Raw genomic sequence first — 12500 nt, forward strand, 5'->3', positions numbered from 1 at the left:
GACTGATCCCGCAGTGCCTGTCTCGGGAATCGGTTAACTACACTTTTTATGATATCATGTGAAGAAAATAGCTCTCGTTTACTGATTAAGCCTAAGGGCTCGTTTCAGTGATTAGGACTAACACCTTTTAAAATTTTAGCTTTCATTTTCGGTTCTTTTAACTGCACTTTTTACGAGATCATGTGAAGAATAAAGCACTCGCTTCCACCAGCCATTCTACTCAACTCAATTTAACCTTAAGACGATTGAGGCACCGCGACACTGCGGCAGCAGTCATTGCATGTGCTCGACTCAATTCAACCTTCAGTTGTTCAAGGCACCACGGCACTGGTGCAGCCGCGGTGTTGATTCACAGACCTTTTTATTCACTGTGCCAAAGAGAACTAAGAATGACTGATCCCGTAGTGCCTGTCTCGGGAATCGGTTAACTACACTTTTTACGAGATCATGTGAAGAATATAGCTCTCGTTTACTGATTAAGCCTAAGGGTTCGTTTCAGTGATTAGGACTAACATCCTTTAAAATTTTAGCTTTCATTTTCGGTTCGGTTAACTACACTTTTTACGAGATCATGTGAAGAATATAGCACTCGCTTCCACCAGCCATTCTACTCAACTCAATTTAACCTTAAGACGACTGAGGCACCACGACACTGCGGCAGCAGTCATTTTGCTCGACTCAATTTAACCTTCAGTTGTCTAAGGCACCACGGCACTGCGGCACCAGCCATTCTGGCTCCAATCAATTTAACCTTAACACGACTAAGGCACCGCGGCACTGCGGCATAAGCCATTGTACCCACTTTCATTCACTTGGGCACTGCGGTTCGCGCCGCAAAAGTAACGCTCCTTTCTGGACGGGTATTGTGCAATCGCTCCGTTTCCATTTTGAGCTACCGCCTTTTCGCACGCAAGATTCCTCTAAAGGTATCACTGGAAGATCTAAAGGGTCCGACAGGTCGCAAAAAATTATCGTTGTATAAATTAAGATAGAAAAGGTGACAGAAGATTTAGGAAGTTTTTCTCCACGTGCACTTCAAAGCTTTTATCTTTTAATTATACTCAGTCTTTTCTATTTGTCTCTGACAACTCGAAATGATTTGTTCGAAGGGATGATTATGCCATGTAATGGCCTTTTCTGTGCTCTCAGCTCAAAATAGAAAGATCCGACGTGCTAGCAAGATGTGATTGAATGTCTTGAAAACTTGTCATTATGAAAGCTATCCAGCGTGGAATCACTCTTAGGCCCAACGACAAACAATCACTTTTTCTCCGTGAGTGCGCAATTTCGAAATACAGAAGGGCTGTACATTACAGGAGCTCCAAGCCATTATCATAAAGTGTCCGGACCTGCATCCCAAGAGCAAGAAAAATTGTTTGAGCTAACGATGGCGATATGCCTTTTATATATTATTATCATTATTTTTATTTTGATTCTCGTTATTTTTTGCCTTGCCAATTACAACATTCTGAACGGCTTCTTCACTAAAATCTACGACATGCCTAACTAAAGTCTAAGAATTCACCATAGGAAATCGAACTATTTTGTTCTCTGGTTAATTTCGCATTTCTCCCTAGTTTTTTGTTTGTTTGTTTGTTTTTGCAGTTTTGCTCTCTTTTTGGTTTATGTCGATTAACATATATACAAAACAGCGGCCCAAACATTTTCGGCTAACTCTCACTTGTTGATTCAGCAACGTACTCTACCCTTTACTGAAGAAATTGTTAGTGTTTGCTGGTTTTCAAAAGATACACAATAAAAAGCTTACGGTAACAGGGAACTCAGACCATTTTCTTCATTTCTAAATCTAATTCATGCATCACTTGTTTTATACAAGTTGCTATTTCAAATTAATTCAGTCTGTTTTGAGGTCTTACGAAGATTATTTAGTGATGATCAAAACTTGACGAGTCCATTAAACACTTTCTAACAGCACTGCGTATCTGTTTCATTCTCCAACAGTAAATAATTGGATTCACCGAAGAATTCACAAAAACAAATGTCGTCGCTAGGTCATAAGCAAGCTGTACTGACTGAGTTACGCCACCAACGTTTTCAACTATCATGACCGCAAGGAATGGAAGATAAAAAAGGAGCATTACAACATAGACATAAATTACAGTTACAGCTGATTTTTTACATTTAAGGACGTCGGCAGTTCTGTTATGTATGCAGTAAGCTGCTGTTCGGTTAACTTCATTGATTTGGCGTAGGTGCTTGCGAGCAATATAGAATATTTTGCACGTGCAGAAGGCAGTTGTGGATACTGCAAGCACATTTAAGACGATTGGAAGCACGACCCATTTGTTTCCGAGCCAGAACTTCGAGGCCACTACGACCGATAACATCACCCAAACCATAACCACCGACGTCATCATTCGAGGAAAAGTGACAATGCTGTTGTATCGTAGATGAAGAGACAGGGCAAGAAGTCTGTCAATGCTAATAGCGCCCAGAACTAGAAAAGATACACCACCAGTAATCCATCCAAAAAAGAACTGAATCAACCTCGAATTACAGTAGATTTGAAACTCTTGCAAAATCTCCGCTGTCTTGAAAGCAACGAAAGATGGCTGGCCGATTAAGCCAACAAGAGCATCCGCCATTGCAAGGCAAAATAACAGCGTGAAGGAGGGAAGATGAAGCTCCCGTGTTTTCCAAATGACGAGCATAATAGTTCCATTTCCCAAAATCGTGGTCAGCGCAAATATTGAGCTTAAAACGCACGAAATTACACTGACTGTGATGTGCTGTTGACTTCTTTGCCAAAAAACGTCGAAGAAAAAACACCTTAAGTCCGTCTTGTTCATGATGAATGACACAGAAACGTTTACGTGTAAGTGAAGCTGACGTATTTATAGACGGTGGTGTGTCCAATTTAAAATATCTGTTGTTATTTTTAAACTGTTGATCGATATGACCTTCTGAATTAATCTTGGAAATTCGTCATAAAATTTAACATTTCAATCCGTGCGTTATTATTTAATAATATATAGATTTAGGCAAGCCTAAAAGCGGAGCTCCCGGCTTGTTTATTCTTACTGGCTGTAGGATTAGTGAAAATAAAGGCTTTGGAACTGTCCGCCTTTTGGTTTTCCCGGATATTGCTTAATTATGTCATTTTCTTCGCTGCCTAAGTAGTGAATTCCACGGTTAATTTCACCTGAAAAACCGACTGATCGCATGAATCACGAAGGGATGAGTGTGATATCGGTTTTTCCAGCGAAATCTACTGTCGAATTCACCAGTTAGGCAATTATTTTTTCTTGAATCGCAAGAGTTTTAAAAGAAAACAAGCAAATCCCCAGCAAGCGAACGGAAAAGGAAAGAAGCCATTTCAGAGTCGACTGTCAAAAGCCAGCAAATAGGAATCACGCTAAAATTAAAAATCACAGACGTACTATAGCTCGTGATGTGACAGATCGTACTTTATTTATTCCACAAAACGAGATCATTTACATTTTGCAGGGGCACCCAACGTCAATTTTCGGAAAATATCTGTTCGGAAGACTATTTGAGATCTAGAATTTTCGAAACATTTGTTCTAAAATTTCTTGCCTAGTTTGCTTGCCTGCCTGTCCTAGGATTTTCGAACATCTAAAAATTGCTATAATTGCCCAATTTTGATGGATTTTTACCTTAAAAATGTCACCTAGAATTTTCGGGAGCCTTTTCTCTGGCTGAAATTTTCGAAAAGGTAAGTTTTGATCCCTATAATTTTCGGATCACTCACTTTCAGCTAGGAAATCCAAACAGATGAAAACTTTTTAGGGGATAAAAATATGCCTATATCTACCGTTTAAATACTAAAAAACATTTAACAAAGCTATCTTTAGTGGTTTTGAACTATATCCTCGTTGGGTGCCCCTGATTTTGATGTACTTCATTGAAACACGCCAGCTTGGCTTAGAACCAGAATCGGCTAGAAAGGACAAACTTCAATCAAGATCTCCAATCTTAGCTATGGTGCTCCGCGCGCGCGCCTTTGGCGCGCGCGGAGCTCCGCTATGAACAAGCAAATAAAAAAACCCACAACGGCTCACAGATATTATTTAAGACGAAGAAAAATACGTGACTGTGAATTTATTAAAAGGTAATTATATAAACAAATTTTAGAAAAAGCTTTTCGTTCACATGGATGTAATTGCACTTATGGAATCTACCTCCTTCTTTCTGTCTGCCTCTTAGTTTCTTGCTTGAGGTTATGTTGGCTTGCAGGTCCCAATAAGTACCACTCGGACTCCTTCAGTAACACTTTTTTTTTATCTTAGCCTGCTGTTTAGTACAGATGCTATGAGTCATTGGTAAGACGATTGTGCATTTTGAAATTGGCTTTGAGCCCCTTCGCAACGATCTAATTTACTGAACCAGTATACACAGCTGTAAAAAACGTTTTCATTTGCAAAAGCTGTGACTAATGAGGTCGTCTTCAACTCCCTTAGAGATCAATTTAGTTTGAATTACAACTACGAGATTTGGTGCATGTCTCTAGATTAATAAGCCGTATGTAAGAAAATGTTACATTCATAATATCCTAACATCATTTTATTCACCTCTTACGGGATATAACTTGCCAGCTGTCCCAACTGTTTGCGTGTGTGTATTGGCTGTCAGATTGATCCTTCGTTCTTTCCATCTCCAATCATAAATTTTTAATCAGTTTTCACTGACCGAAGATAAGCCCTTTCTACTTTTTAATTCACACTCGATAGAAACGGTTTATCACTTTATCCAGAAATCAGTTCAATTTCGTCCTACACCGTATACCCTTTACGGAGTTAGGAAGAATAAAAACGGTTTTAAAATCGTTTTCATTGCCTCATAGTTCAGTTCATAGTTCAGTTAAAAGAAAGGACACCACCGTTTTGTTTTGTTAACTTGAATCGATCCTCTTCTGAACTGCATGGGGAATGATTAAGTTTCAGGATGAGATACTGGAGTCTTACTGGAAATACTCTGGAAAGGATTAAAAGCAAAGAAAAAGCGGTGAATTTAATAATTAAAACGTTATGGCGCTGTGTAAGCTAAGTGTCGACATCAGTGGAAAGTGGCTCATTAGAGCAATTCATGGCAACAAATGCGGATAAATGTAATATTGAGCATTTTTGCATACTAATGTATACAAAACACTGCAAACTGTTTATCCTAATCTAGCTAAGTAAAAAGTAGAAAGTAGCCAAATTTGAATGTTATACAGGAGGTGGCATACAAAGGAAAAACACGTGAAAGAGACAAACTAGTGCGTTTTTTCATGAACATGCCGACTTCAGTAATAAGAGTTTCACTGGCGTCAAATTTGCTACGACAGTCGGCGGATCGTTAAAAACAAAAACCGACATTAATCAGGGCACGTCATACTGGATTCCAAGTAGGCCATAACTGCGACAGAAACTCCAGTCAACGTGGAGCCTTACTTAACTCCTTTTCGCCTTATCGTGTTTGATCCGATTTGAAGAACGCATTCGAGGGGGATAAAACGTAGCCGTGAGATAGGACTGTGTTTTCTCTGAAGATAACTCGTTTCTAAGTTTAAAAAGTAAGGTACTTCAACTAAAATAAACTCATTCACATTCAAAGTAGAACTCTGGCAAGCTGGGTTCGGGCCCTGGCCGAGGACATTGTATTGTATGACAAGACACTTTACTCTCACGATGCCTCTCTTCACCCAGGTGGTGTATAAGTGTAATGCTGGAGGTAGCCATGCGTTGGACTAGCATCCATACTGGGGGGAGTAGAATTACTCTTAGTCGCTTTATGCAGAGAGAAACTGGGATAGCTCCGGCCTAATGGGCCACTTGGCTATTAATTTTTTTTTTCCTTTTTTGCTATCATATGTAAAATACTGCCGATATTATCTTCGCTTTGAAACCTGCACTGACAAACGTCCCGCGCAAAAGAAGGCAAAAGGAACATAAAAAAGTACATCATGGCACAAGAGACATTAATGATCCTGATATTTTATTCAGTTTAGCCTTTTAACCTTTTCCAAGAGCCGCACGAGAAGTTACACCAGGCATCAATATTTTTTCCAATTTCGCACTCTAGCCATGAATTAAACTGGAAAAAGGGCCGTAAATTTATAGGAAAGAAACAGCAATCACGCTACATAAAAGTAGGAGACACTATGTACACTCTTACATGTACTACGTATTGTAACAGAAGACAATAAACAACGAAAAACCTTAAATAACAATGACCACAACCAAGTTTTCTGAGCCCGCGAGACTGAGCATCCCCAAGAAAACCATTGTTTTTAATGAAAACCGCTGGTCAGCGACCTGGTCCTGGTCATTGCTGTCTAAGGTAAACAACAGCATTTGAAGAACACAACCTTACTCCCTCATGCCACACTATAGATACGCAATGCGTGTATACAATATTCCCCCTTTCCTGTGAAGGCATGGACGGGTACAGAAAACAAGGGTAGCATGACTAAACTTAACTAGGCTAACAACGGAATTGATTAAGCACAGTTTCTAAACAGTTTTTAGCCCAAAAAAAGTCATTTAAGACTCTGTCTACCGAGATGCTTTACGCGCCTTTGTTTATATTTTCATTCAGTGTGAAGTAACGATGGTAAAGAAATAACGACAAAAAGACGACAAAGGAATACTAGAAAAGCTGGCCGGTCGAATAAAAAGAAATATATTTGCAATGATAAAGCGCCGCTTATCACATATTATCGGGTCAGTACTGATTGATTTTGTCACCTCACGCGGCTCGCGTCGCGATAAATTTGTACAAACAAATTTCAATAATTTATATGACAATGCTAAAAAGGGGGCTTAAAACTGATCTAAACTAAAAGGTTTTCCCACATTGTCGAACCGTATCTCTGGTTCTTCTTCGGGGGACAATGATCTAAAATTTCAAATCACTGCTTCATATTTTGATTTTGAATTTTAGATTCATTGTTCCCCGAAGAAGAACCAGAGATACGGTTCGAAAATTTGGGAAACCTTGTTAATTTTGAGATCAGTGTTAAGCCCCCTTTTTTAGAAATTTTATAAAATTATGAACACTGATCGCCAAAAGAGCAACAAATTTCATAAAGTACATTCAATACTGATCACCATTGTTGGTAAAATACTCTTTTGACTTGTCTTTGACAATAAAAGAAAACACTATGCTATTCATTGAATCTATTTTTCCTGGCAAATTTGTTCACTAAGGCTCTGATGCAACGTTTTGCTTACTAACATTACACAAGAAATTGGGTACCACTCATTGCGGGATATTTTCAGGAATGCTTTGAACTGCTAACCAAACAAAGCATCTCATCCAAATGTTATATGAAAACAATAATTAGAATCCCACAAGTCTCGAAATAAAATGAGTATATCCAACTACTAATTTATAAAGAGATTACAAATGGTACTCGGCTTACCGTCCACGAAAGACATCAGCAAACTCAGGTTTTAGTTAAAAGTTTGTGGTATCTCAATGAATCGATTTGAGCTCTCAGTCATCTCGAACTCAATGTCCGTAAATATACTACCTTTAGCTCAGGTCGTAGCATTTTCTTGCATGAATTGATTGTCGGTCTAACTGCTCAAGTCCTCCAACCGACGTTGAAACGCTTGCGCTTGCACTTAACGACACAATAATCTTTCCCTTGCACTTATAATGTAGTCCTGTAAATAAAAAGCATGAGTAAGAACAAATCCCGATGGAATGTCTACGATACGAACGATTTAAAGAAGGAAAACGCACCGACGGAGAAATGTATTTCTGTCATACCATTCTCGTAACCAGAGCCTCGGACGACCAAGGCTCTGGGAAATTCTAGGAGGAGAACATGCGCCGTAGGATTCAACAGGAATGCGCCTGCTCACTCCTCGTGCTAGCATAAATGCACCAATTAGAGACGCTTTTGGATTGTTTCACGAAAACCAATGCGAAGACACGTTGTTTCAAGTTCCGCAGACTCTTCTCTTCCCTCCGTCAAAAGCTCTGGTCGAGATTGATATCATACGAAACCTCCGTGTCTGCGCGCGGTGCATCTCGGTAGACAGAGAGTCTTTAAAATGACTGGGAACACGGCGTTCTTTGCCAACATTATCAGTGTTTCCGAAGGGTCGGGAAGGCCTGCCAACATTATCAGTGTTTCCTAAGGTAATGTTCCCATGACTGGGACGCTCTCTCTTGGGTAGGTTTTCCACCAGGTTCAGTGCTCCGGGTTAAACGGTGTGGGTCGGTCAACAAGATGGCGGGGGGGGGGGGGGGGGGGGGGGGGGGGGGGTGCGACGTTTTGGCCTCTTGCTGAAATCGTTTAAAAAATCATATTTCTTTGTACCTTTCTTCTTTTTCTTATTTATTGTATTGTGTTCTAATACTTCATATATACAAGGATGTCTTCTATAACAACTGGCAGTTATCCACTATCTTAGACGACAAGCTCGATGAAGAAGTTGGCGACACTAATTCCACCATAGCTTATCTAAGGAAATCACTTGATGAAGAGATTAAACATACCTTAAGTTTGTTGAAGCGAAAATTCGGTGAATTCTTAAGTCAATGAAGAAAGCTGATGCTGACAGGACTGAGCCCTTTGGACGAAAACAAGACTGAAATTATCAGTTGAGGCATTGCAAAGCAGAATGTTCAGTTGGAGAGGCAGTTTTGCCTCCATCTTTCAGCAAATTCAAAGTTTATAGAAACAATTTGAACTACCCACTCAGAAATATCTAAAAAAGCAATAGTTACTGTATTTCGTTATTTTATTGGTAATATAAGTGATGGTTAAATGATTTGGAAAGGAATTAAAGAAATTAAACATTTTGAGCCAACTACAAGCAAATCTGTCATTACGATTTTCGAAAATAACCACCTTATCTCTGATCCTAAGCTTGCTGCAGATGCTTTCAGTACCTATTTTGCTGATGTTGGAAAAACATCTTATAATTGATAGTGAGATACCTATTGTTAGCAAAAATCCTCAGGATATTTAGTACACTGCCCTAGCTCAAAGTAATGGTTTTACTTTTTTTGCTATGTTACTATTGAAAATGAGATCTCTAGCTTAAAACGAGGAAAGTCCTTTTAGTATTTTCCAATCGACATCCTCAAGATTCTTAAATCTGTTATTTCTAAGCCACTTTGAGATTCTTTTTAAACACTTCATTCTCAACTGGTATTGTCCCAAATGACTTTAAATTATCTAACTGTTATGCCTCTACATAAATGGGTTCGAAATCTTGTCAGGTTATCTAACCATCGACCAATTTCTCTACTCCCTATCTATAATACCTCTTAGAAAGACTAATTTATAAAACAGGCTAATTAAATTCTTAAAAACCAACAATACACTTTTCATAAACAATTTGGTTGTCGAACTAAACATAGCGCTGATCTTGCCATACTCTGTATAATTGATAAAATTCAGGGAGCAATTGGTAACCGAAACTACTGCTGTGGAATATTTCTTGATTTTAGAATTAAAGCTTTTGATACCGTAAATCATAACATTTTGATCAATAGACTTGAACATTATGGAGTCCGAGGTATAGCTAAAGATTGGTTTATTTCCTACGTCAGCACTGAATCGATGTCGATCCAGCTCTCTCAAGATTTTAAAGATAGTAATGGCGGACCATTAAATAAGAAAATTCCAGTCAAAATAAACAGGTGTCTTTATTTAATGCAAGCTTAAAACGTCGGTCAGTTAGTGTTCAGTAACATAGTTTTGAAATACACAGAGAAAGTAGAATTGATTGTTGGTCTTAGTAGCGCTTTAATGATTTCAACAAGAGCGCTAGCCATCTGTCCCAGCCGCGGGGACCCACGTTACCGGTCCTGTTCGAAGGGATCGTACGGTGGTATGGATAGGATCTCGGCCATCCTTGTCGCCAAATATTGTAACGAAAGACAATAAACAACAGCATTTTGAAAAACGCAAAAACGAAAAATCCGTAAAAAAATAACAAACGGTTAGTTTCCAAGTAAAGAATTTGTGGAGTAACTTATTCCACCAAGTTTGAGCTTTATACTTGTTTTGTCGTTCTCGTTCGCTTTCTCTGTTCTTTCCTTTTTCTATGCCTGATGATTGCAATACAGTATGGGCCGACCAGTTCTCGGCCACTTTTTGTTCAACGTTTATTTTTCGCGCCACAAATGAATATGAATAAAAGCAATTGCTTCCAAAGGTGGCTTGATTCCTTAACTTTCGTCCTGCCGAGTTTTTGAGTTTACAGCTACTATATTACTGTCAGCACGTCGGGGTGACGCGAAGGTAGGTGAATTTGGTTTCGCCCCGAAAACTTGTTTGTTTACGGCTACTCGAAATTACATGGTCTAATTCAAGTTTATATTTTAACTCCGTATAGAAGGCCCAAATGAGCCAATTCTTGGCATAAAGAACGTATAGTGATAAAGCTATCTGTTAAATGTAAACTTTTGCTGGCCTGTTTGATTCTTTGACCTAAATTCACTCCTCAATATTTCCTTAGTACTTTGCGTATTTGCCTCTTCTCTGCCATCCTGCTCGCCGTCATCTCTAAAAAGCACCTATAGTTTTCTATGGAGTTTTCGTGTCAAATCAGTTGTAAAAATAAAGCGGTGATGGGGTGTCATGTTCTGACAGTAGATATGAATCAAAACTGAGTTCTCACTTAACCCCGTTTTTAAATACCCAACTCTTTTTTAGAGTCAACAGAATTAACTGATTAGAGTGTAATGTAAAAGTGATAGTTTTTTTACCCCATATGAACCATGCGAGGGTTAGCCCTACTAATGGGAATGGCCCACACAAGGACAGAGAAAAACACTAACCATGCAGGGTGGGAATTGAACCCAAAGGTAAGAAATACAAGTTTACGTTTTATTTGTGGCCGAGAACTGAGCCCCATACTGTACAGAGAAAAATGCAGGTCTAAACAAATTTAAAATAAACACTCAGCTTTACTTAGCTCTTATTAACCGAGCAGGAGGTCTGTACACACGACCGAGGTCAAGATTCTCCCATACAGAATGACTAAGCTCGGTTAATAAGATGTTTATTATATGGCAAACAAGAACAATTTAATTCGTTTAATGTAACTGGTTTGTACTAACTGACATTTTGCTTGCGAACGGCGATGAGTGGCGATGAGCTGAACTTAATTCTGTCAAAGTTTGCTCGTCATCCTCTCTTTTGTCATCATGCTGTTTGGCACTTCCATAAATAAATATTGGTAGAAGAAAATACTCAATATTTTTGCATTTTAGTTTGCATCTTTTCACCGCAAAACATTACGGTCTAGATGCCGGTATAGATGGGAAAATCTAGACTGCGGTCAATATCGACTTAAGCCAATCAAATTTGAGAATTTTGTAGCTCCCAGTCCTCGTGAGACAGAGCCATATAATAATTGACTTGAATAACTGCGTAGCAACCAGTGTGGACCACGGCTATCATGAAATGTCAAACTGGATTGAGACCGGCGAAAAATGCAGAAAGAAAATATTTTCCAAACCGTTGTTCTCCTGAACACGAAAAGAGGTGACTGGTCCTGACTGTTAAGAGTTTTAGTTGACGTAGTATCGCCGTGTAGCCGCGTCGAGCCAGAAAGCGCGCGACAATGAAGGCGCGTTTCTGTGAGGTAACTGGCTTGAGCCTGTGATCCAATAAAAAACCAGTACCTGGTCAGCATAAAAAAAAACAGCTGACCTCAGTGGGCTCTAAACTTGAGGCCAACAATATAGCCACGTGATACTGGTCAGCGGATACCTTGTTTTGACAGGTGTCAATCGACCCTAACATGGAGTCCAATATCATAGATTTATGCTGTAAACTAGTGTGATACTGGTCACATGGCATGATACGGACGGTCGATGACGTCATACCTAAAACCAAATTTTCTCGCATCGATGGTTTTGTTATATTTCTTAACTCTATGGTGCTCCTCGCGCGCGCGCCTTCGACACGCGAGCTCCGCTATGATTTCCCGCCAGAAAAACGCGGGTTGCCAAATGCAACGCTGCCACGCGATTTCGGCCAAGTTAAAATTGCCCGAACACTACAGTCCCCAGGGGCTGTCTTGCCTCCCCACCTCCACCCCGACAGTCGTACGGGCGTTCTTACGCTGTCGTCATAAACCAAAATGTTTCGCATCGATAGAATAATTTCTTCTCCATAATTCTCTTTTTGGCGTAAATGGAGAATAAATCTATCTATGTATCTATCTATAATCTATCTATCTATCTCTCTATCTATCTATCTCTCTATCTATCTATCTCTCTATCTATCTATCTATCTAAAGCGATGTCAATAATTGATTTCAAAATTCTCCTACGCTGGCGCTTTTAACGTCCTCTCTTGGTGTCAGTGCTATGATGTTAACAAAACCATCACGCTTTCAATTCAGTAGATACCTCAGTCATCCTATGGCCATGAGTCATGCCTAATTTCAAGAATCCTATGCGCCCAGTTCACTCACCTCTGATGAAAAAAGATCATGCACTACTTGAAAAAGAACTCCTGGCAATTGTTTATGGGTGACCAAATTTAGTCAATATATTTA

The 12500-nt window shown here is 39.4% G+C and overlaps 1 protein-coding gene across 1 annotated transcript; it reads right to left on the reverse strand.

Annotated features, from left to right (window-relative positions):
• Positions 1-1321: 1321 nt before the first annotated feature.
• Positions 1322-2874, reverse strand: LOC137976205 (melanocyte-stimulating hormone receptor-like). The gene has a single exon (XM_068823505.1). The coding sequence runs from the start codon at positions 2808-2810 to the stop codon at positions 1887-1889; it is 924 nt and encodes a 307-aa protein (XP_068679606.1). The 5' UTR covers positions 2811-2874; the 3' UTR covers positions 1322-1886.
• Positions 2875-12500: the final 9626 nt, after the last annotated feature.

This window comes from Montipora foliosa, chromosome 1 (assembly GCF_036669935.1).
Source record: "Montipora foliosa isolate CH-2021 chromosome 1, ASM3666993v2, whole genome shotgun sequence".
In the NCBI taxonomy this organism is placed as follows: Eukaryota; Metazoa; Cnidaria; class Anthozoa; order Scleractinia; family Acroporidae; genus Montipora; species Montipora foliosa.

Bases quoted from the DNA above. Each gene is read 5' to 3' on its own strand.
- LOC137976205 (XM_068823505.1), bottom strand. From the start codon at position 2,810: ATGAACAAGACGGACTTAAGGTGTTTTTTCTTCGACGTTTTTTGGCAA.